The following is a 26562-nucleotide window of genomic DNA, read 5'->3' as shown; positions in this document are numbered from 1 at the left end:
CACGATGGGCTGATCACGGAGGTGATGTGGACCAGCATCCACCCCCTTTTCTCTCTTTCCGCCACTCGCTGAATAGGTTTATGTTGACATTGACATGGCTTACTCCTCAGCTGTGCGTCTCTGTGTGTGTGTGTGTGTGTGTGCACGTCTCCTGTGTGTGTAAAGGTTTCGGTGTTTGTTTAGTTTAAGTGAGGCCCTTTCAGCACAGCAGGACAATCCCACAATTCCTCTTGTTTACTCGTCATTGTCTCCGAGGTCTTAAAATACCAGGAGAGGCCCGTCAAAAGCAACAACCTTTTATACATGGGCGCGCGTGCGCATATACACACACACACACACACGCACACACACACAATACACTCACAACATAGCCTATATTCTGAAAAGGGACAGTCGGGAGCGCACAGCGTTTAGGTCTAGACGTTATACACCTCTAACCTGCGCCCTCGACGACATGGGAAGACTGGAATAGCAGGCCGCTAAGGCTGAGCCCGAACCCTGTTTTTAGGGTTCGAACGTTCGCCAGGGTTTATCGAACGAACGTTCGAACGTTCGTTTTTTTTAAATTTTTTAATAAAATCTTTTTTTAATAAATTTTTTTTCATTTTTTTAATAATAATTTTTTTTTTATTGTATTATTATAGATCCTACGGAGGGCGGCATTGCATAGTCTATTGGTGAAAAACATGTTGTTTACAGTGGTGGCTGTTCATGTAAACATGTAATTAAACAAAGCACTCAGAAGAAAATAAACAAGCTACTGAATCAAAGTATGATAAACAATAGCCCTTGCAGTCACGTAAGGGGCTAGATAAACAAATGCATTCGTTTTGTGGCATTAACCGAACGTTATATAGTTAGTGTTACACGTTCAATAACAGGTATTCACTCTTGGTCGACGGGGAGGGGAGCCGGGAGGAGAGGCGCACGCCTCGGCTCAACAGACCCGTCCACCGTCTACCTCGGAACGGCCGGGCTCCCAACAAGTTAGAGGTAGACGGTGGACGGGTCTGTCCACCGTGCGCCTGCTGTTGTTTCCAACGCAACCACCTCCCGCCATGAAGCTCGCGCTCCGTGGCCGAAAAAGGATGGTATTCATCTGCAGGTTCACCTACGGAAACCTTGTTACCGATTACTTCCTCGGCGGGGAGCTAACTACGGCTCCCCGGTAGCTACGGTAAGTCTGTTGAGGCTTGCCGATTGGTGGTAACAGCAGAGGCGGGTGCAAGCGGTGTGACGTAATTGGCAGAATCGCCTGTCAATCAAAATAGAGCTCTGGTTGAGAAATAGTATCCCGCTGCAGCCCGGCAGACCATACTGGTTGAGCCGAGCGCCTCGCATTCACATCACCTCAACCCCGTGCGCATCCTTTATTTTTTTTTCACCGAACGTTCGAACCTATTAATTAAAGTCCGAATGTCAGCGTAACGAACGAACGTTCGAACGTTCGAACGTTCGGGCTCAGCCTTACAGGCCGCAGACGTGGCGCTATCCGTCCTCGTCCCGATGGCGATAGCCGCGGCCTTCCTTCCTGCACCGGGTCCTCGACTCGGAAGGTTACATTCTGTCACAGCCGAGCCACTCTTCTTCTAGCTATGCTAACATAAGATATACCTGCAATTTCTTCATTACTCTTGGTGGAATTTCTTTTGTTTGGTGTTTCGTTGTTGTATATAGTGAGGATAGGGATGCACTGTCCACCCCCCCCCCCCCCCCCCCTCGTGCCCGGTATGGAAATCTGGCCGATGCTAGCGGCGTTTGGTGGATCTGTCCATCAGATGTCCGTTGCGTTCCCGAGCTGTCATAAAACACACTTCCTCTAACTAACAGCAGAGCAGCACGTGGTCGAGAAGACATGAACCTAACTATCTAACTTGAGCTGCTAGTTTGTGTGCTAACTATCTATCTTGAGCTGCTAGTTTTTGTGCTAACTATCTACCTTGAGCTGCTAGTTTGTGTGCTAACTATCTAACTTGAGCTGCTAGTTTGTGTGCCAGGGTTAGAAATTAAAAAAAGAAAGTGGATTAAAAAAAAATAAAAATAAAAATCAGGGCTTTTTTTGCCCCCCTTAATTGATTTTCGGGGGCTTTTTTTGTATTTCGGGGGCACCGAATTTTTATGATAATTAACAAAGATTATAAAACACTTTTTGTCGACACTTTTTTTTCAGTCTTCGTCCCTATGTTTGATAACGTAATGTTAATGTCTCCATATATAGGGCTCTACGCTAACCTTTTCCCCAAGGAGCACATGTGCTCCTAAAAAAAAAAGAAAAAAAAGGACAGACCAGTGGGAGGCATGGTCTAACAACGTTCGAGACAGGGGAGGGTAGAATTGGATAATACAAAATTGGGATGGGAGAAAAATAGAAAATGGGGAGAAAAAGTAGATACAAAAAAAATTATAAAAAATCTAAATAAAAATTTAGGAGCACAAAAAGAAATTTAGGAGCACAGTGAAAATTGTTCAAGTAACGGAGTTTATTTATTTATTTTTTTTTTTTAGTCTTTTTCCCCCTCCATTTTTCCTCCGATTTTCTCCCATCCCAATGTTAGTCGTATGCCAATTCCCAGTCCCTTCCTGGTCGCTGCGCTTTACCCCCCACAGTCAGATCATTTGGGAGAGTGGAGGCTACCACGTGCTTCCTCCGACACACGTCCAGCCAATCACCGCTTCTTTTCACCTGGCAGCGCGGATTCTCATTGAGAGGGCGTAGCGTGTGGGAGGACCACACTATCCCCCTCACGTCCAATCCGCGCTTAGCAGGCGCCCCGACCGAACTGTAGGAGTCGCTGTTTACAACGACCCGGACCCACCCCGCCAGCTTCTCCCACCCTCTGATACAGCCAATTGTATCAGTGCAGACGGCCAGCCAAGCTGGTGACAACCCCGGAGCTGTGAGCTGGATTCGAACAGGCGAACCAAGCTCACAGCTCCGGGGCTGGTGACGAACGCAATCTCCGCTCGACCACCTAACCGCCCCCGAGTAACGGAGTTTATTAACAAACTATTTATTACATGCATATTATACTGTGCGTGTGCATACTAGGGATGGGCGTGAATATTCGTTACTCGTAGCTATGAGAAAAATAGAAGAAAAAAAATCAAAATTATTAATAATTTTTATGAAAAAAATATATATATATTTTTTTACATATTTGTTCACATGTATGTGTAAGATTATAACTGTTGGTTTCCTTAAACATATACGTGAATGAACAAAAATAAGTAAAAGAAGAATATATTTTTTTTTTTATTTTTTTTTTAAAGAATTTGTTTCCCCTTTTCGAGTAATACACGATCACTCAAGTATAGCATGCGATCAATCGATCTGGATTTTTCTTTAAAATGCCCATCCCTAGTGCATACTAAGGGCTAAACATCTGTGCAAAGTGTCGGGGGCTTTTCTTGCCCCCCTTAACTGATTTTCGAGGGCATTTGGTAAATTTTCAAGGGCATTTTGCCCCAAGCCCCCCTTAATTTCGAACCCTGTTGTGTGCTAACTATCTAACTTGAGCTGCTAGTTTTTGCGCTAACTATCTATCTTGAGCTGCTAGTTTGTGTGCTAACTACCTTGAGCTGCTAGTTTGTGTGCTAACTATCTATCTTGAGCTGCTAGTTTGTGTGCTAACTATCTACCTTGAGCTGCTAGTTTGTGTGCTAACTATCTATCTTGAGCTGCTAGTTTGTGTGCTAACTATCTATCTTGAGCTGCTAGTTTGTGTGCCAACTATCTATCTTGAGCTGCTAGTTTGTGTGCTAACTATCTAACTTGAGCTGCTAGTTTGTGTGCTAACTATCTATCTTGAGCTGCTAGTTTGTGTGCTAACTATCTACCTTGAGCTGCTAGTTTGTGTGCTAACTCTCTACCTTGAGCTGCTAGTTTGTGTGCTAACTACCTTGAGCTGCTAGTTGGTGTGCTAACTCTACCTTGAGCTGCTAGTTTGTGCGCTAACTATCTACCATGGCAGAATGGCTAACATAGTTACAGTGCATACTTTGTTAGATTGCAAGGTAAAATAATCCTACCATTGTGGTAGGGCTGGGCGATATATCGAGTATACTCGATGTATCGCGGCTTGTTCTACGTGAGATGTAGTAAATTACTATATCGTGAACATCGAGTATATGTTGTCACGTCGCGGCTGATATGAGACTTGCTTTAGTGCAGATCGTTCCTCTCATTTCATTATAGACAGACCAGCGCGGACCTTAAATGACATGCAATTGTAATTTCATTACACAGACCAGCGCGGAGCTTCAATGACATGCAATGGGCTAACGTTAGCTGATAAGTTAAACCATAATAGGCTAAGCTAACTAGCGTTAGCTCTTAGCTGCTAGCTCTTAGCTGCTAGCGTAGTAGCGTTAGCTCAAAGCAGACTCCACGACACTAGTTCCATTAGTGAGAAAAGGGGGTGGGTTATATTGACGACGCTTGACAACAGAGGTTTAAAGATAACTTCATATTTATTGGTTATTCGTTTCTTTCATCCAGTTTCAATCTCCGTGTGTTCAACTTCCTGTTTACATTCGAGTGTGACATCATCGCCTACGGCAGCTTATACGCTCAAAACGCAAACGCGTTCTCTCTCTCTCTCTCTCTCTCTCTCTCTCTCTCTCTCTCTCTCTCTCCCCCCCTTCTCTCCATCTCTCTCTATCCTTCAACTCCACTCCTTCTCTGTCTTCCTTTTTTCTCTTTCTCTTTGGACCTGAGATGTTAGGTTATCTCAGTATTCAGTAGGCATTGATGTAATACCTGAAATATTCTAAAATCATTAAGTCTGCTATAAGCCATTATCCCTTTGTAAGGCTTTGTGTGTGATTATTATTTTCTCACAGTAGTGTATATATATATGTATATGTATATATATATATATGTGTGTGTGTGTTTGGCTAAAGTGGATAGAAAACACAGTACTGTGCAAAAGTCTTTGGCACCCAATCGTTTTTATATAAATTGTCTTAGATGTAAATAATTTTTTTTATTAGTGTGTTAGTAGACTACTCTTAGTACATTTTCATTTAATTATTTTTTAAAGCATCTTCATGGTTTAATAATGGAAACATATTTTGCAGGGACTTATTATAATCATCATATTGGCATGACTGTATGCATCAAAGGGTTAAATCAAGCATTTTAAATGTCAAAATATCGCGATATATATCGTGTATCGTGATATGGCCAAAAAATATCGCGATATCATTTAGAGGCCATATCGCCCAGCCCTACATTGTGGTTCTTCAACAAAAATGTCTCCGGGAGCTAAAACGGAATCCTATTAGTATTTGCCGTGATTAGTCTGGTAAACTGCCAATGCAAGTTAGGCTGCACAGCAGAACGAAAACTAGCCCTAGGTTGTCCATCTAAAGTTTTAGATTCTAAACGGCCATGGAGGCGGGACTAATCGCGTTAACTGGTCAGCCGTGGTAGCACAGAGGCCATAAAACATCTTATAAGAGGCTACGCAAATTACACTGAATCTTTTTATACATGCATATGACTTTACTAAGCCATTACTTCTGACTCTTTATGGCCGTTTCTTTATGTTTATGCAGTTGTATTGAAAATGATCTTGCCTGGGTTGGCTTTTATTGGTTTTAATTTATTTATCACAATGGTGTATTATGCAGCTGTTTGATTAGGCTGTTTAAACACGTTAATTATTGTTAAAATGTTGCATGGCTATCTAAAATATCGCTCCAAAGTTGCAATCTCCTTCCCGTGAGACCTCCGATCTCTACAGCTCAAATATAAGACAACCCCCTCTTTTTTTTAGGGTGTAATTCGAGGCCAGTCTTATATTCGGGACGACGCGGTACTCGGTATCGGCAGATACTGGGACGTTTTAGGCGTTGAAAGAAGGGGACGTGTGCACATCCCTCGTCGAACTACCGCTGGTTCCAATTCATAAAGCAGAGCGAATTGCCTAATCTAGTTTTGACCTAGATCGACATTTCCAGAAGTCAAAACTACACAATAGAACACGTTTTCTTTTTTTTTTTTTTTACCCCTCCAGGGCTTTTGGACGTGCATTTCCCCATTCATCTTCATCAAGATTCCCAGTTACCCCCCCCCCCCCCCCAAATAATCCACTGTGGTGTTTTCAGAACCAGAACCTCTCTCGCTCCCCAGGTCTTTTTCCTGGACGTGTCTCCGTGTGCGCCGAGTGTTTTGTAAGCAGCAGTAGGTCCTAATAACTTTTGCCTCTTCGCATGCATTGTGACTTCATGCTTCACTCGGTAATAAACCCTGATTGTGCTGCGGATTGTGTGTGTGTGTGTGTGTGTTCATCCTTTTGGTATTTCTAACAGCTGGTTTCAGTTAGCGCTCACAGCCAGAGCTTCCTGGGGCCTCGGAATGGGGGACAGGGGGGGGGGGGGGGGGGGCTGCGTATGTATGAGTGTGTATTTCAACAGGACGGGATTTTGTGGGGGCGCGTGCGTGTTGTGTGTGTGCGTCCAGGCAGGGGGTTGCATTATATGTCGAGGGGTTTTTTATGCAGCGGGACGGGGGAGGTCTGTGTATGTATGCGTGTGTTCTGTGTGTGTGTGTGTGTTGTGTGTCTGTCTGTGTCTGTCTGTCTGTATGTGTGTGTGTGTGTGTATGTCTGTGTGTGTGTGCGTACATGTGTGTGTGTGTGTGTGCAGCTGAGCAGTAAGAGGAGCTGGAGATGGAGTAGAGCTTGCCTCTCGTACATGTGGGAAAATGTATTCTATAGGAGGAGAGAGCGAGCGAGCGAGAGAGAGGACCGGGGTGGCGTACTGGTGGGGGAACAATAGTTATGAGCTAACCAGGTGGGGTAGGGTCAGCAGGGCCCGGGCCTCCTATAGAACCGCTGCTCCACGGAGCAAAGTCACGAGACAAATAATTGTAGGTGCAGCACTAGCAGCAGGGTGTGTTTGGATAAGAGATACGAGGGCTCCAGGTGGGCGCCAGCACAGCGTCGTCTACTGATAGCATCATGGAGGTGGCTTTCCACTGCAGACTGATGAGCTGGAGATAGTGGATCATCTAGCTGCCTGCTGGGTCTGTGCGGCTGTGTGGACCTCTAGTCAATAGGGGGACTAGTTGTAGGAGGACTTATAGTAACAGTAATGGTAGTAGCAGTAATAGGAACAGTTGTAGGAATAATACCGGTGCTAGTAAGGGTGTCCGACTGTCCGTTAGTGATAATAGTCATCTGTCGTAGTTGTAGTAACGGTAGTAATATTAGCAGTAAAAATTAGAATAGTAGTAATAGAGGTAGCAGCAGTAGTGGTGATAGTAATAGTAGTAGTAACATTAGTATGAATAGTAACAGTAATATAGGTAGCAGCAGTAGTGGTGGTGGTAGTAATAGTAGTAGTAACATTAGTATGAATAGTAACAGTAATATAGGTAGCAGCAGTAGTGGTGGTAGTAATAGTAGTATGAATACTAGTTGTAATAGTGGTAGTAACACATTTCCTAATTTCTTCGCGTTTGATGCTCTAGCTGGCAAGCAGGCCAAGAAGATGCTTAAAAAAAACAGCATTTGAAAGTGAATTGTATCCTTCGAGTGACATCCTTGAAAATGTAAAAATAGTGCTTGGAAAAGTACTTAAAAGTCCTTGAATTTCATTTTGCAATGTCTGTGGGAACCCTGCTTATTCCACTTGAATGCGACAGACGGGTTAACGAGTCTCTAAGGAAAACGATTCACACTGTGATTCACACTTGCCTGCCATCTCAAACGCGCTGTTCCATATGTCTCCGCGTTGGTCTTTTAGCTTGCAGCTCCATTTGCCGCGGTTTCTGCTCAAGGACGTGATTTGCGACGTGGTTTGCCTGATCAGACGGGGGCTCACTGCCAGGCCACGTTCTTGCTATACTTCCATGGGCGAGAAAGTTAAGGCTGAGACCACTTATCGATTTATCGATAACTGCGTGAAATCGATAAGTGGCATCAGTGGTGGTGTGCTATCTTTTTGCACGTTCTTGTGGCATGTTTTAGTTAAAACATCCCCATCTCATGTAAATTCAGTTGAATTGCAACTCTGCACTGTGAATTCAATATGCAGTGCACTCCTCCATCACATCCAGAGACCACCGACTACAAAATGAGAAGGATCACTGGTAGTTTTGAATGGGGAAATATGTAACACTAAAGATGGCGGCAACGACAAAGAATGGCTGCAAAATAAACATACATTTGTTGTTTAAATAATAAAAAAAAAAAAAATAATAATAAAATACTAATAAAAATATAGATATTTATCGAAAATTATCCCGATTTATTGATTCTTCCAAATGGCATATCGTCTCAGCCTTAGAGAAGGTTATCACACGCTATAATTTTAGCAGCGGTATCTGTTACTAACTTACCAGGTCAGTATACTTATGTGTGAGCTGCTGTTCATTTGCGACATTCTGAAACATCTCATTCACATTCATTTGACAAATTACTCAATGGCTCAATTCTTTTGAAAGCCTTCATTATCGAGGGCGATAGGGGCGGAGATCTTTTGCAATGAAACACAGACTATGGACTGAGGTTCAGGAACACGGTACAGGCCAGGGTACGTTTGTTGACTGGAATGTTTGGTACTTGCTCCACTTCCTTAGTCTCTGGATGATGGCCATGATGATGGCGTTAAGTATAATGCCTAATTTATCCTCGGACGTCAAAGTGGTCGCGACGGTTGCGGCGAGCCTGCCGAGCTCCCGCAAGCCTACCGGCGACGCCCACATTCAGCTGGGCAAAAATGTAACTGTGCGTGAAATCAAGACGACGCAGAGCTGTGATTGGCCGCTGCCCTGGACGACGTCCCCTGACGTCATGGAAGTATGTCGGTCTGGCGATATAATAATTTTGGCGACACCCGACAATTGAAGCCTATCTCGGCCTTACTTTTTTTTTTTTTGGTAATTCAAAGTCTCTTATATCTCTCTATACTTTATAAATGTATATTGATAACATAGTGCTGTTATAAAACGTTCTAATAAATATGCATGATCTAAGTTCAACAACGTGTGCTTTTATTTTGATATTCCTTAATTCCACGTTGAAATTCCGCGACGCATTAAAAGTGTGGGGTCGCCAAAGAAAATCCTAAATAAAACGGGGTCGTGGGATAAAAACGTTTGAGAACCCCTGAACTAGAGGAAGCGAGAGTCTGACCCGCAGCGCCACCAGAGCTTAGCGTATCAAAGAATAACAGACGTGCACCTGTACACCCAGGGTCATCGCAATATGTATATATTCATTAATCTTCTCACAACCTTGCGGGGCAGCAAGGCAGTCTGGACATGTAAACATAGCACCTGAATGCTAGTTCAATGGAGCGCGATGTGGACATAAGCTGGGGTTTTCGTGTATTTCAGCCGTCGTGCTTTTACTTTGTGAGATTCCATTTGACTGGAAAGGCCTCTCCGACCGTCTTCTGAACAGAATGAAGTGAAGCACTCTGTGGTTTTTGACGGAACGGTGATTGACAAAACAGCTGTTGTAACCATAGGCGATTGTGATCCTATAGCGCTACGTGCTACACATGAAGATTCTAGGGGGCGGGGGAGCACAAGTCTACGTGAAGAGGGGCGTGAGTGTGACCCTTCCACTGTCCCAGCTGCCAGGTCCACACTCAGCTACTTCTGCCTGGTGCCGTTCATCATACCGTTTCATGTACAGTCAGACCTGTAGTGCCACGACATCGCCAACCACCTAGGTCAGGGGTCGGCAACCTGCGGCTCTTTAGCCAATCAGCTGCGGCTCCCTGGCCCAATTCATTTTTTTTTATAAAAAATGTAATTCTTTTAAACTTTTTTTTTAATTTTACATTTTTTTAATTTTGGAGATCGGTGACATACTGTGACACTGAAATGAAAAAATATTTCATCAACTAAGATATTTAGTCAACAAAAGGCTTACCTGTATCCCTGATATGTGGTGCAAAATTTGCGAACAACGAAAACATTTCTTTTTATTTTATAGATTTTCCACAAATAAGGGAAGGACTCTAATAGAGCTGCATAGTTCAGGGGTTTATTTCAAAGTAGGTCTACACATGGTAGTCTTTTTTCAAAGTGGACTACTTTTTATTTTATAAATGTTCCACAAATAAGGGAAGGACTCAAATATACCTGAATAGTTCAGGGTTTTATTTCAAAGTCGGTCTACAGACACCAGTGTTTTGTCTCAAATTTTTTCTTTTTGTTGCTTTATAATCCCATTAATGCAACAAACTGTGTGCTATAAGTATAATAAATCGCAAATTACTTTGGGTATGCAATTGTCAGGCGTTTTATGCTAAATGTGGGGTATGCTTGGGGATATATAAACGTTATACACTGTTATCTTCATTTTAAGGGTAAATAGGTTGTGCGGCTCCCTGAGCATTTTATTTTGTGGGATGGGGGGGAAAGTGGCTCTTTTGATAGTAAAGGTTGCTGACCCCTGACCTAGGTCTATGTAAAGCCTACCACGTACTGTCTGTAGGTCTATGTAAAGCCTACCATGTAGTCTATGAAGCCAACCATGTAGGTCTATGTAAAGCCAACCATGTAGGTCTATAAAGCCAACCATGTAGGTCTATAAAGCCAACCATGTAGGTCTATAAAGCCAACCATGTAGGTCTATGTACAGCTAACCATGTAGGTCTATGTACAGCCAACCATGTAGGTCTATGTACAGCCAACCATGTAGGTATATGTAAAGCCAACCATGTAGGTCTATGTAAAGCCAACCATGTAGGTCTGTGTAAAGCCAACCATGTAGGTCTATGTAAAGCCAACCATGTAGGTCTATAAAGCCAACCATGTAGGTCTATAAAGCCAACCATGTAGGTCTATGTAAAGCCAACCATGTAGGTCAGGGGTGGCCAACCAGTCAGAGATTAAGAGCCACAATAATTACTGTGGTACCACAAAGAGCCACACCATATACCAGCGTTTCTCAACCTTTTTTTTCAGTCACGGCACCCTTCATGTGTTTATAGGTCTCACCCTCTGGCCTCTGAAGTTGCTAATGTCTTTTTTATTTGGGCCTCACAGGGTTAAAAGTACCCTGTGAGACCCCCGGTTGCAAAATTACAAAATCATGTTTAGCCATTAAAAAAATTAAAAATAAAGTCTGTAAATGTTTATTTAAAAAAATGTTAAGCACATGTATAGTCAATTGGTCCTGTTGTTCAGCCTCACAATGCTATTTGATAGTAAATGTGTTTATATGTCCCACCCTCTGAAGTTGCTAATGTCTTTTTAATTTGGGCCTCACAGGGTTAACCTCTTATGCCCGAAATATACAGTAAAAGTGTATATTTTCAGCATTACGTTTGTTTACCAATGATTTTAACTGTTATTAGTGAAATATAAGATTATAGAAATCTCAGGGCATTGAGTCGGAAACCGGCACATATTGACAGGAGGAAGTGGAACAGCCAAAAGTGAGTGTAGTCTTTTGAAGGAAGAGACTCGGGGCTTTCGAATTTCGAAAAACTACCCTACCCAGCTCACGCCAGCCCCTGTCAATCATCTGACTTCTGGATTTACTTTTTTATTTCTCATTTTTTGGGATTATCTCCCACAAACCTGAACGTTATTGCCATAAAACAGAACGCAGTTAGTTTCTCTACCTTTCTGTGGACGTCTAGCAAAAAACTGTGTTGCAATGATGAAAAATGGTGGAGAAATGTACATTATAAAAAAGATGGCAGAATTCAGTACTGTATCTACAAAACCTGTCATCTTCCCTTTATTCATTTGCTTAGATTTGTCAGGTCTGGTAAATTTTAGCATGGTGTTATTCACAGTCAAAGATAAAAAATATTTTTTAAATTGATATTCTCATTTGGTTCATTACTATTTACTCAAGCCTAGTAACAGACACACTATTTCTGACACTGGGAATACATTCCCTGAGATCCATAGATGTCCCTAGATTCAGATACCAAGAACATGCAAACAATAATTTTTTTTTAAATGAAACTACTGTATATTTGTATGTCTCTAAATGTTTTGATGAATTGAAAATGGGGGACCCTTATGTAAAAAAAGCCAAAAGTCTTTTTCTGGTCTTCATCCTCCAGTCCACTGTTGTTGTATTGACCTGTACTGTATTGTACCCATTCTGCAATCTGTTAATAAAGTTTTCAATCAATCAATCAGACACATTTATAGAAAAGCTTTTATTATAACCATATAACAAAAAATGATATTATTGTTTAGGGCTGCAACTAACGATTATTTTGGTAGTCGACTAATCTGTTGATAATTTTTTCGATTAGTCGCCTAATAATTTTTGTCACACCCTTTTCCGGTCTCCAGTGCATGTTTTACCTCACATGCTCAAGTCTGCACACCTGTGAATGTCACCCTGTTGTCCAGTCCCTCTGCCTTAACAGTTAACTTAACATAACATGATCCCATAGCAAATTAAAAGAATGACTCATGAAACATGAATTTGGATCTTAACACATTAACTGCCACGGAGTTTGCCCGTCTCATACCACTCTCTGCCACCACTCTAAGCCTATGGAGATGTTCACCTTCTTTGCAGGGCTATAACTTTTTAAATTGTATTGCTAAATTGACATTACTATGGCCCATTCAACATCGATTATCTATCGTTCAGGATGTAGGAACGTTATACTTTTTCATTCATAGATTCATACGAAAATACCATCTAGAATATAAATATGTTTTTATCGTTTTCTGCAGTAATTCCTAGAACGCGAGTTATAGGCATAAACGCATATATAGATTATCAACTGCCGTTTGTTGCCGATACACGCTATATTAAAAATTTCAACTGTACATGATTCTAAACGTTGACTCATCATGCGCGGATGAACGGGGGGGGGGGGTCGTTTATAATTCCGTGATAGTCAGTAAATGCTTTATGTAGTATGGGTGCTATATTGATCAGAGCAGTTTGTATTAATATGGCAGCGATCCATATACACGGATGTGTGTCTAGAGTCCCGCAACAATATGAGAGTGCCGGACGCATTTCCCAGATGCACGGAGATCACCAGAGATCCATTTCCGGTTGTAACTCGCCGATCATCCACCAGGCGGCAGTATTGAAGCGTTGCAGAGTTGTGCAGGCTCCCACTGTATCAGCCGAGGCTGGGTGAGGGAATTATGAATACCATGGCGAAAAAATATGATATCAATAACATCGTACGCCGTGGTTTGGCAGAATTAGCATGACCTTGAAACACGTACGACGTTATTGGCGCCCAATGTGTTAAGCAACTTGCTTGAATCAAAATGTATTTGAATAACATAAATACAATACAACAATCAATCATAACAAAATAAATAAATTAAATAATACAAATTAAAGTGCAAGTGTTTAAATGTAAACAAACAAAGAAAATAAGTAGCAGCATCTGCCCCCAGCAGATGAACTTGGTCCAGGAGGGTGACTTGGAACAGCTGTGGAGAGGAGAGGAGGATGACAGATCAGACAGACTTCTAGGTCTTTTGTTTGCTGTGTGTGAGAGGAGTGTGTGTGTATGTGTGAAACTTTATTTGAGATGTACTGCATAATGCCATTAACGTTAAACCATGGGAAAGCTAGTTGGAACTTGGCTGGCTAGGCTACAGATGGCTCACGTTAGCACAGAGTGTCGTGTTTTTGCAGACTGACTAGCTAAGTAAGATTGTGACACACACTGCCAGATTGAGTATAATGTGTATATAAAAGCAGCAACGCTGTAAGCTTGGCGCTGTTGTTTAGCTAACGTTATGTTACATAAACATACTGCAGCTTTGGCATAACTGAAATAGCATGCAGCAACGCTGTAAGCTTGGCGCTGTTTAACGTTACATACTGCAGCCTCTATAAGCCCCAGCAATAGAGTTCGCTTGGCAAGCATTATCCATATCCATGAGACGTTCTGTTTTCCAACATGTAAGCTAACGTAAAAAATACAATACTATGGCTAACTATCTAAAACTTACCCATGTTCCAAAGCTCCGGGGTGCATTCTTTCTTCTTCTTACTCGGCCGTTACTACAGAATGCAGTCAGACAATGGAAACGATACTGCCCCCAGCACTTTCTGTAGTGCATTGCAGTTACAAATGAACATTTGCGTCTCTGATTCTTTTATACGACGCATCGACGCAAAAATTCCCCGTCGCCGATTTATTACGATCGACGTCGTCGATTATGTCGTCTAATCGTTGCAGCCCTATTATTGTTAATGAAAATGTTTTAGCCCTATGCTTGACTTTATTATTTTAGGCATGGCAACAAATAAAATAATAATAATAAAATGACGAAATAAAATATTAAATAAATAAATAGGCTACACGTCTCTCTTTTTGTGTTACAAATTGTGCTCACCGATATGAACATAGGCCTCTTTACTTACTTAAAAAAAGGAAACATCAAGAAATATGTTTATGGTATTCCACCATGCCATGTGTGTTTTTATTTTATAATGCTCATGAGTCATGATTATTGCTGAAGTCTGAGTCATACAATACTCACTGGCTTTCATAACCTACTCACTGGCTTTCATAACCTAACAGACTAACTTGTCTTGCTCAAGACTTGTTTATGAGTTTTAATAAGATAGCACTATCTCTCTCAACCAAAGCAATGCATGGTAGACGGCAACAGAACAATTTTGATTGACAGTCGATTCTGCCAATTACGTCACACCGCTTGCACCCACCTCTGCTGTTCTTACCACCAATCGGCAATCGCTTATTTGTTTTTTTACTTCCGGGAAGTCCGCCATTGATCTACACGAGTGTATCAATAACAAACCTACCGGAGCTAATAACGTTAGCTCCCCGCCACCCACGAGTAGACTACCAGCGCTCCGCCGGAGTACCAAACGAGGCATGATGATTTTACTGCAACGAATGTTATAATAAAAGCTTTTCTATACATTTGTCTGATTGAAAACTTTATTAACAGATTGCAGAATGGGTACAATTCAGTACGGGCTCTCTGAGCAAAGGAAGGAACTGAGATATGAATGACCAACAATGCTAGCTATGGTCGGGTAAATATGCTGATGTTATTGAACGTGTAACTATATAACGTAAATGCCACAAAACGAATGCCTTTGTTAATCATAAGTAACTTTGCGGCAGTAGCGTGTGTGTGTCTGTGTGTGTGTGGGGGCGGTGTTGTGCAGGTCGCTTGACTGAAACTTTTTTCAAAGTTTGAACGTGTGGACCAGATTGACGTGACACAATCCTCTAACGCGAGGGCAAAACATCACGATATCCACGATACGTTTAAAAAGTGTATCGTTAATGAACTGTACCCGATATTTATATAATATCGTCATATCGCCCAGCCCTATTCAGCGGTAGCCATCTCCTTATGTTATATGCATCATACCATTTTAAATAGATACATTAGTACAGTAGATATACATCACTAGTGGTACAGTAGTTACATCACTACAGTAGTTACATCACTACAGTAGTTACTAGGGGTGGAACGGTATGCATTCGAACCGTACACCGTTCGATACGACCTCCACGTTTCGGCGCATTTGTGTATTGTTCGGTTATATAACGTTAGCCTCGAGCTAGGCTAACGTTACGTTAGCTACGAGCTAACTAACTTTAGCCGCGATCTAGCGAGCTAACTAACGTTAGCCGCAAGCTAACTGTGGAAATGCTCACAGCGAAGTGACTCCACGCCACCAGTTCCATTAGTGGGGAAGGGGGGTATATTGATGAGGCTTGGCAACAGAGGTTCAAATATAACTGCTTGTGTTCAACAACGAGCCAGGAGACTAGAGCGTGTGTATCAACTGTGCATCTGTATTGCCAACCCATAACATCCTGGTCCCTGCTGGGACGTACCAACTCCACACACCATGGGGGGTTTATATTCCCCATTCCCTTGTAACATCTCCTTTTTTTTTAAGATAACAACAGTTACAACATTCCTTAGTGCAAATTATTATTAATACAAGAAACCCCATAAACGTCCTTATTTAAAACCCTAATCATCTTTTCAGTGACTTTTACTTTTTGATAAAGTCTAGTGCTGGTTGAACCTTATGCATACTTTATGTTGACCTTTGTCTATAATGTGGCCACAAAAATGGAAAGGTTTAATAATTTTGTTTGTTTGCACTAAGTTAATACTTTGACAAATGTTGCCTATATTTTTCAGTCAGTTCGGTCTTTGTGTGCCAAACATTATTAAAGGTAAACTTTTTTTTTTTACCAAATAAATGTGAAGCATGTTTAAATCGGCAATGCCTCCCCTCTTGCTGTACCAAAATCTCTCCTAGCTCTAACCGTCACTGTCAAAATAATGTGCCTGATGTCAAATGGCCTCATTCTTTCACTTTTTGCATGACTACGTCCTTGAGAATAACTGAAAAGTTGGATTCTTTTTAGGCTATATATCCTATGTTGATTATGGTATTTTTGCAGTGTTAAATAAAAAATAAAATAAAAAACAACATAAACCTAACCGAACCGAAAACAGTAGTTACATCACTACAGTAGTTACATCACTACAGTAGTTACATCACTAGTGGCACAGTAGTTACATCACTAGTGGTACAGTAGTTACATCACTACAGTAGTTACATCACTAGTGGCACAGTAGTTACATCACTAGTGGCACAGTAGTTACATCACTACAGTAGTTACATCACTAGTGGCACAGTAGTTACATCACTACAGTAGTTAAATCACTAGTGGCACAGTAGTTACATCACTACAGTAGTTACATCACTAGTGGTACAGTAGCTTTACATCACTAGTGGCACAGTAGTTACATCATTAGTGGCACAGTAGTTACATCATTAGTGGCACAGTAGTTACATCACTAGTGGTACAGTAGTTGCATCATTAGTGGCACAGTAGTTACATCACTAGTAGTACAGTAGTTACATCACTAGTGGTACAGTAGCTTTACATCACTAGTGGCACAGTAGTTACATCACTAGTGGTACAGTAGCACATTCTGTGTTTGTGAAACTGGCAAACATTTGATAAAACATTTACTAAATCATGTTAAAAACAGTTTAATTCAATGTTTATTTCTTTTATTAACTTTATTTTTAATAAAAGATGATTTTTTACCAAAAGATGATAAAGACAACAACCTACATTGAATAAAACAATGATCTTCTTTATATAAAAACAAGGTTTGGTCTTCAAAAAAAAAGAAAATTTCCCCCAAAAACGAGTCTTGGAAAAAGAGTCTTCTAAATCAGGGTTGTTACAATCGGGGTGCCCTTCTATTGGGACCAGTACGGTAACGCTTAGCGGTAGTGGGGGATCAGGGGGAGGGCTTAGGGCGGGAAGGGAGAGCAGGAGGCTGTAGCCATGAATGATGATCATGAATGGACACAAACTTTCTGTTGGCCGTGTCTCTGTCTGTTCTTTGGGGGGGGGGGGGGGGGGGGCTGGACAAGCGAGGGAGGAGGAGAGGCACCGAGTGACGTGAGCAGAGAGAAGGCCGGGTGGGGGGAGGGGGAGGGCGAAGCGAGTAGCGAGTAGCATCACTTGTTTTCCCACAGTTCCCTCCTCTCTCGCTCTTGTCTGCTGTTTGTCACTGTCATCCACCCCCCCCCCCCCCCTACTCCATTCAGCCCCCATCTCAACCATCTCCCGGCTTTTCTCAGAGCCCCCCCTTCTCTCTCTCTCTCTCTCTCTCTCTCTCTCTCTCTCTCTCTCTCTCTCTCTCTCTCTCTCTCTCTCTCTCTCTCTCTCTCTCTCTCTCTCTCTCTCTGTCCTTGACTCTCTCTCCTCCTCTCCTCCCTGTGTGGCTGCACTGGGGGAGTTGTTTGGGGTCAGAGGTGAGAGTTGTGAGTCTGTTGACGTCACTCACAGTTGAGTGAGCACCAAAGGAGCCCTCTTTTCTCTCCTCATACTAAGTGGGGGCTCTCGCTGTGTGTGTGTGAGTGTGAGTGTGAGAGAGAGAGAGAGAGAGAGAGAGAGAGAGAGAGAGAAGGCTCTCCATTCCAGACAGCTTGGTCAACAGTAGAACCCTAGTGATGTGGGGGCTGGTGTGTGTGGGGGGGGGGGGCTATACTTTTTTGGACCCTGTCCCTTGTCTCTCACTCAAGCCCTAGAGAGAACACACACACACACACACACACACACACACACACACACACACACACACACACACACACACACACACACACACACACACACACACACACTCTCTCTCTCTCTGCACAAGCAAACAGACTCTCCAATCTTATTATGTTCTTGCGGTGCTGCTCATTATGGGTTTTATTTGACCTCCTACACAATGGGCCCCTTATTCATGACTTCTGCTGCTTGAGTGTGAGTGTACATGTGTGCACGCTCATGCGCAGGTCTGTGTGTGTGTGTGTTTCCTAGTGCTGAAGTGATGGAACAGGTCTGTGCTGACGTTGGTTCTTGCCCGTCATCATCTCGTGTTCACATGATGAGCTGTACAGCACTGTCTGTCTGTCGTGTCCATCTTACTGTACATCTTACTGTACAGCACTGTGTCTGCCGTGTCCATCTTACTCACTGTCTGATGCTCCGTCTGCCCCCTCATCCCCCCCCCCTCTCTCTTTCGCTCTCGCTCTCTCTCCATCTCTCTCCCCTCTCTTTCTTCTCTCTCTCTCTCTCTCTCCATCTCTCCCCCCTCTCTCTCCCTCTTTCTTCTCTCTCACTCTCGCTCTCGCTCTCTCTCTCTCTCTCTCTCCATCTCTCCCCTCTCTCTCTCCTCTCGCTCTCTCTCTCTCTCTCTCTCCATCTCTCCCCTCTCTCTCTCTCCCTCTTTCTTCTCTTCTCTCTCTCTCCCCTCTCTCCTCCCTCTCTCTCTCTCTCTCTCTCTCTCTCTCTCTCTCTCTCCCTCTCTCCTCCCCCCCCCAGCACTCTGGCTGCCATGATACTATGATAGCATGGCCATTTTTAACCTCTTATCTAAACTTCCTTCCTCACAGTGTGTTGTCTCACCTCTGACTGTGCGTGTGTGTGTGTGTGTGCGTGTGTGTGTGTGAGAAAGAGGGATATGTCTGAATCATTTGAGTGTTTAGTTTGATTATCATAATCGACTTTCAAATGTTACTTTTTCACTATAAAAAAGAACAAAAAAAATGTGCCATAAAAAAATTGTTTCGTTTGTTTGAAAGAAAGCCTGTTCTTCTATTCCTCATGTTCCACATGTTCGAAATACAAACCGATCGTCAGCCTAGAATCCACACCACAAACTGAACAGTGGGAGTCACCAGCCTTTAGTTTAGACTTTTATCATATATTATAATATACAATATTATTATTTGTTATTATTTAGTTGTTAGGCGTTTCTCCTCTTTGAATAGAATGTGTGTGTGTGTGTATCCCAGGCCTCGGATAATAAACGCATAAATCAGATGAGCCAGAGAAAAGTCTATGTGGACTTTATTCAGTCTACACGACCATAATGTGCTTTTATCTAATCTGGAATTCACTGGGCGATATCGATTTATATATATGACAATATGATATGCAATTCACAAGATGATAATGCAAAATCACAAGATATACGCTGAACTGTGATTTCAAACCAACGCGGCGTGATATCAAAAATAAAGAAAGAAATAACACCCCCTCAATTATTGAAAAGCTCGTATTGTGGTTGCGACTGTTGATTTAGATGACAGGTTTGTGCGTGACTGACGACATCACAAAACAATCCACAAGAGTTTGAGTTGCTCTCGTCTCTGGCTCCTTGGTGCAGATGTGGTCTGTAACTCACATTGAACGCTCTGTGACTGCAGACATGGCAATCAAGTGTTTCGTTAAAGTGTCGAGTGTGTGTGTGTGTGTGTGTGTGTACGCATGTGTGTGTGTACGTGTCCATGTGGGTGTGTATGTGACTGTGTGAGTGTGTGCAATCATGGCCGGTTAACGAGAGCAGTATGTCTCAGCTCTGCAGCTGGAGACTGTCTGACACACTTACTGTGTGTGTGTGTGTGTGTGTGTGTGTGTGTGTGTGTGTCTGTGTGTCTGTGTGTGTGTGTGTGTCTCCAGTCCACCTTCCTCCTCCTCCTATTCACCCCACCCTACTCCTCCATCAGCTCTTTCTTGAGCACTGCCCTCTCTCCATATCTCCTCTCCTTTCTTTCTCCTCTCCCTCTCTCCATATCTCCTCCTTTCTTTCTCCTCCTCCCTCTCTCCATATCTCCTCTCCTTTCTTTCTCCGCTCCATATCTCCTCTCTCTCTCCATATCTCCTCCTTTCTTTCTCAGCTCCATATATCCTCTCTCTCTCTCTCTCCATATCTCCTCATTTCTTTCTCCGCTCCATATATCCTTCTTTCTTTCTCCTTTCCCTCTCTCCACATCTCCTCTCCTTTCTTTCCCCTCTCCATATCTAATTTCTTTCTCCTCTCCATATCTCCTTCTTTCTTTCTCCTCTCCCTCTCTCCTCCCTCTCTAAACATCTCCTTTCTTTTCCTCTTCCTCTCCATATCTCTTCTCCATATCTCTTCTCCTTTCTTTCTCCTCCCTCTCTCTCTATCTCCTTCTTTCTTTTCCTCTTCCTCTCCATATCTCCTCCTTTCTTTTCCTCTTCCCCTCCATATCTCCTCCTTTCTTTCTCCTCTTCCTCTCCATATCTCCTCCTTTCTTTCTCCTCTTCCTCTCCATATATCATCTCCTTTCTTTCTACCTCTCCATATATCCTACTTTCTTTCTCCTCTTCCTCTCCATATATCCTCTCCTTTCTTTCTCCCTCTCTCCATATATCCTCCTTTCTTTCTTTCTCCTCTTCCTCTCAATATCTCCTCTCCTTTCTTTCTCATCTCCCTCTCTCCATATCTCCTCTTCTTTCTCCTCTTCCTCTCTCCATATCTCCTTTCTTTCTCCTCTTCCTCTCCATATCTCCTCATTTCTTTCTCCTCTTCCTCTCTCCATATCTCCTCTCCTTTCTTTCTCCTCTCACACTCCTCTCTCAATATCTCCTTTATTTCCCTCTTCCTCTCTCCATATCTCCTTTCTTTCTCCTCTCCATATCTCCTTTCTTTCTCCTCTCCTCCCTCTCCATATCTCCTCTCCTTTCCCTTTCTCCTCCTTTCTCTCTCCTCTCCATCCAGCTGGTGGTCATCAACCTGCTGTCCCCCAACACTCGTCCCTGAGCTCTTCGTGTTCCCTCCCTCCCTCCCTCCCTCCCTCCCTCCCTCCCTCCCTCCCTCCCTCCCTCCCTCCCTCCCTCCCTCCCTCCCTCCCTCCCTCCCCCCTCAGCACTCAGTGATAGACTGAGGCCAATACAGATGTCCCATTGTTTTATTTTCTCACCAGTACTGATACAGATTTGTTTTTTTGTATGGATTTCATTCCAAATTAAGGTATAAACCGTGTCTATCTAGTTTTTTGTCTGTGTATCTCAGCATCGTTGTAAACGAGGGCAACCTCACTGATCCCACTCGAGACTTAAAAGTGAACGAATGAATTTGTTCTTCAAACAAAAAGTCCTTGTTAGTGTTGTGTTGAGTTGAGCAACACATTCCCAGTCACAATAATGGCAGCTCTACAGTCGCGCCCAAACAAATCGGCTTTTAGAAATGCAATCGGGTCCGTGTTCCAATTGTGCTTTTCTAAATCCCCAAATCAGCCCATGTTGACCTTGGTCTCGCTGGTGTATCGGAACACACCCCTGGTGGACGACGACGACGGCACAGGTTCGTGGGTCGGGACGTCCCGAGCGGAGCGGACTGATAAGGATTTGAGCCGAAAAACCGATCACGGCATACTTTTATGTGTTCTAGTGTGCAGCCGTATTATCTTGGAAAATGCCTGCATCGGATCGAGACTCGGTATCGACTTGACACTCGTATTTATTATATGATTGGGAGCAAAAACACTTCTTTGGGTCATCCCCGTTTGTGGGACATCGTTTTAAATTGGCCTACCTGCCTGTCTCGCTGTTTGTGTTTGGGGGCGACAGTGGCTCAGGAGGTAGAGCGGTTCCCAGTTTGATTCCCACGCTCCTCCCGGTCAGTGTGTTGATGTGTCCTCCTTGAGCAAGGCACTTAACCCCTAATTGCTCCCGATGAGCAGGTTGGCACCTTGCATGGTTGCCTCTGCGCGTGAGTGAACGGGTGAATGTGAGGAACAAAATTGTAAAGTGCTTTTGGATAAAATCACTATATAAATGCACCATTTATCATTTTTGTGGGACATTGTTTTAATTGGCCTACCTGCCTGTCTCTCTCTTGCAGTACCTGCAGATGGCACAGTGGCCCCTCCTGGACGTCCCGGGGTCAGCATCCCTCAAAGACCCCCGCTCCCCCACCCCTACTCACATGGTAAGTAAGGCTGTCTCCCAAGCCTGTTTTTGGGATTCGAACTTCGTCGGATTTTTTTGAGCGGACGTTCTAACCTTCGTTTTTCTTTTTTTTTTATATATAAATATCCTCAAACTAAATCCTCAATTTGAATAAAGGGATTAATCTGATTAAATGAGTCTTTTCTCATTTTAATTAATTTTTTTTTTTAAATCAACTTTCTTTAACCCTTTCACTGCCACACTGCAGAAGGTTAACCCTTTACTATCACACTACCGACGGATACTAGATACTCTCCACTCCTCTTCTCCTTTCCCCTCCTCTGTTCTCTCCTTCTCCTGTTCTCTCCTCTTCTCCTTTCCCCTCCTCTGTTCTCTCCTCTTCTCCTGTTCTCTCCTCTTCTCCTGTTCTCTCCTCTTCTCCTTTCCCCTCCTCTGTTCTCTCCTCTTCTCCTGTTCTCTCCTCTTCTCCTTTCTGCTCCTCTGTTCTCCTCATCTTCTCCTTTCCCCTCCTCTGTTCCCCTCTCTTCTCCCTTCCCCATCTCTGTTCTCCTCATCTTCTCCTTTCCCCTCCTCTGTTCCCCTCTCCTCTTTTCTCCTCGCCAAACTACTGACCCGGTCGCTGTCTACCTCAGCATGCTAACACTCTTTTTTTCTGTCCCTTTCTCTCTCTCTGCACTGCCATGACCTGATTCTTGACCTCCCATACCCTCAACATACATACACACACACACGCGCGCACACACACACACACACACACACACACACACACACTTCTGACCTCTGTCACCCTGTGCAGACATTCAGACGCTGGAATGTTCAGGCTGAATAGTGTTAATCCCACCCAGAGACACTAGCAAGTCTCACGCCTGCCTGTGTGTGTGCGTGTGTGCGTCACACATGTGTCACCGTCACAGAGGTTCTCTGGGTGTGTGTGTGTGTGTGTGTGTGTGATAGCAGTGATTGCTACTCTGCGGATAGTGACACTCCACTGTCGAGTCATTCAAGTGGTGTCATCATTGTCGTGCTCAAAAGACTTGGGGAATTTCTGACACCCGGTGGTCAAACGCGGTATTGTGTTGTCTTACGTAACCGTTCTCTCTTTGTCTGTTCTGTTTGTGTGTGTGTGTGTGTGTTCAGTCTAATAAGGTACCCGTGGTGCAGCATCCCCACATGCCTCATCTCTCCCCGTTGCTGTCCTACAGTCCAGACCCCTTCCCCCCCCGGACGCCCCCCCCTCACCTCTCTCCTGACACAGGTAGGTGTCAGACGCAGCCTCACAGTCGCTCCTCCGGCCTCAGAGTCACACTATGTCACCGTCCGTACGTCCGCTGCAGTGCCTCCTAGGGGTGGGAGGATACATCGATCGTATCGTGGTGAAACTGGTGATCAAATAAAATGTATTTGTAAGGCCCGACAACACACGTTAATGTCCCCATGGGCCGGACACGTCTTCTTTAAACAAGTCAAGAAGAAACATCACAATAAGTGAAGAACAAAACAAGAACACCATAAGGTCCAAACATTTTAAATAAATGCAAAATAAATAAATGCAAACACTCCCAGACATACCCCACGCGAAGGTAAGGAAAAACTCACTAAAACCTAGCAATAGGAAAAAATGCACCACAGGCAATGTGGAGGAGAGAAACCTTAGAAGGGCCATTCAAGGGGGGGATCTCCCTTCTTAGATGTTGGTGATAGTAGTGTTGCAGACTAACAGTTGGTAAGCATGCACTCATGTGTGTAGTGAAACACCGATGAGTGCATGCAATAGCAACTGAACAACTGATTCCCCCACCCCTAGTGCCTACTTGATTGACTGATTGATACATACAGATGTATGCCCAGCCCATATGGGCTTACAAGACACATAAACAATAAGTATATATAGTATACTTAACAATAAGTATATAGACCAAGATGGCCACAAAAAAAAGAAAACAAAATAAAACATAACAAGCAGTAAACAATGTACTTCAAAGAAACAAGAGGAATTCATGTAAGATTATATAGGATATAATGTGTTTTGTCTCAAGTGCCTTAATGCTTTCTCCAAACAAAATCCTGCAAAACTGAAAATCTCCTCCACAAAAAACCAACTCAACATTACAGCTCTCGGACTGCCAAAACAAATCCGGATTTACAAATTGAACTTTCTCAAATAAAACCCGTCCTCACGTCGGTGTACAAGGGGCAGTGAAAAACCAAATGAAGTTCCTCCTCCACCACCCCCCGAGCACAGTGGCCTCTACTAGCGCTGTGTTGGACTCGAGCAGACGACGCGGCAGGAACGGCACCGCTAGGGCGATTACGCTTCAGCGTCGGCTGCAGTGCACCGCCGAACCACTAGGTGGCCGTGCTGCGTTGTGTTGTGTACAAATGGCTATATATTTTTGGACTAACCTCGGGCCAGTCTTTCTCCGGTTTTGTCCGTGTTGGTAATGTAGTTATTAATCACGATCGATAATGGAACGCTCCGACCGAGCTCCCGAGATGATAAATGAGTAAATACGGAAGTATGTAAGCCGCCGAGAGCACGGCTCTGCGCTGTTCACGTCAGCTTGTGCCCATTTTTGACGCGTGGTAAAATGTTTGGCCATCTGCATGTAGGCCGGTAGGCTTCGCGAGCACTTTGACATACGAGTATAAATGAAGCTTTAGGAACGCACAGGAAAAGAGACGAGAAAAGCGGAGCAAGAGAAAAGGCAGGAATGCCATGTTGCTATGGTGATGTTGGTATTGTTTACCAGCTAGCGGTTCGGTACATTTGCCCTTTGAGCAGGCGAGTCGTCTAACGCTGAATGAACGCTTTAGTGTCTAAACGCTTTAGTGTCTAAACGCTTTAGTGTCTAAAAATCTAAAAATCTACCTACCTCAGTTGTAAAAAATTATTTATCATTATTATTTATTTAGAACAATTTGTTAATATATATATATATAATATTGCAGCGAGCGTTGTCTGCATCTAGCTTTGTAAAGTGTAACCACACTTGCGACCGATTTCGGCTTGCCATTGCCCCGACTGCTTTGTTGTTGTTGAATCAAGTCAAATCCTAGGTAAGAGTGTATTGTGCGCGTGAACGTGCGGCACACTTCATAGGTTTCGTTTCGCGGTAAACGAAACGTTGACGCCATCGGACTTGAATCTATTAATAATAATAAAAAATACAATGTTTTCATTACCGAAATATGGCACCGGTGAATCGGCACTCGGTAGTACCGACGTGATTCGGTCGATGCCCTTACAGATGCGCTAACAGAAATAAAAACAACCCAGGCCTATGTTAAAGTGCAGATTGGCTTAGAGGACGATAATGTCTTGTATTAACTACCAGTAATATAAATCATATTAACAACAAAAATGTGTTCCATCTTCATGTCAGATGATTTTCAAAAAGGTGCATGAGTCGATGCAAAAAAAAGAACAAGCAAATATACTGCTGAAAGTTCAGAACGTTGAAGATTTTTCACTCCATGGATTAATCTAGATACATTTATTTTAATGCTTATTATTTTAATAATTTAAATTCATCTCAAGTTAAAGCATTAACTTTGACAGCCCTAATAATAATATATCAACAAACGGTCTGCGTTGGACCGTTTCAGTTCAGAGGAGCAAAACTGGAATGGGTCCAACTGTTCCTCTTACAGCCAGTGTCGTGTGTTACTTAATACAAGTGCCAGGTGAACAAGAGACGTAACACTAACCAGGACCTTTTATTTAATTAACACGTACATTTACGTTGATTTATCTTTTGTAATTGACCTGGTTGTGTTCTTTATTTGTTCAGGGGAGTGTTTTAACACTATACCAGTGGTGTCTGGTGGAGGGTTTTATTATCAGTGGTGTCTGATGGAGGGTTTTATTATCAGTGGTGTCTGATGGAGGGTTTTATTATCAGTGGTGTCTGATGGAGGGTTTTATTATCAGTGGTGTCTGATGGACGGTTTTATTATCAGTGGTGTCTGATGGAGGGTTTTATTATCAGTGGTGTCTGATGGAGTGTTTTATTATCAGTGGTGTCTGATGGAGGGTTTTATTATCAGTGGTGTCTGATGGACGGTTTTATTATCAGTGGTGTCTGATGGAGGGTTTTATTATCAGTGGTGTCTGATGGAGGGTTTTATTATCAGTGGTGTCTGATGGAAGGTTTTATTATCAGTGGTGTCTCATGGAGGGTTTTATTATCAGTGGTGTCTGATGGAGGGTTTTATTATCAGTGGTGTCTGATGGAGGGTTCTATTATCAGTGGTGTCTGATGGAGTGTTTTATTATCAGTGGTGTCTGATGGAGGGTTTTATTATCAGTGGTGTCTGATGGACGGTTTTATTATCAGTGGTGTCTGATGG

General features: G+C 43.1%; 1 protein-coding gene across 1 annotated transcript in view; it reads left to right on the top strand.

Annotated features, from left to right (window-relative positions):
• The window catches only part of tcf7l1a (transcription factor 7 like 1a), a 53393-nt gene that overhangs the window by 6008 nt on the left and 20823 nt on the right, over positions 1 to 26562 (top strand). Inside the window, exons 4-5 of the mRNA XM_084324255.1 lie at positions 22145 to 22231; positions 23350 to 23467. Of these exons, the coding sequence (XP_084180381.1) occupies positions 22145 to 22231; positions 23350 to 23467 (205 nt within the window). The remainder of the gene's footprint in view (positions 1 to 22144; positions 22232 to 23349; positions 23468 to 26562) is intronic.

This window comes from Notolepis coatsorum (assembly GCF_963971535.1).
Source record: "Notolepis coatsorum genome assembly, chromosome: 11".
NCBI lineage: Eukaryota > Metazoa > Chordata > Actinopteri > Aulopiformes > Paralepididae > Notolepis > Notolepis coatsorum.
This window is presented reverse-complemented; position numbering and strand designations above follow the sequence as displayed.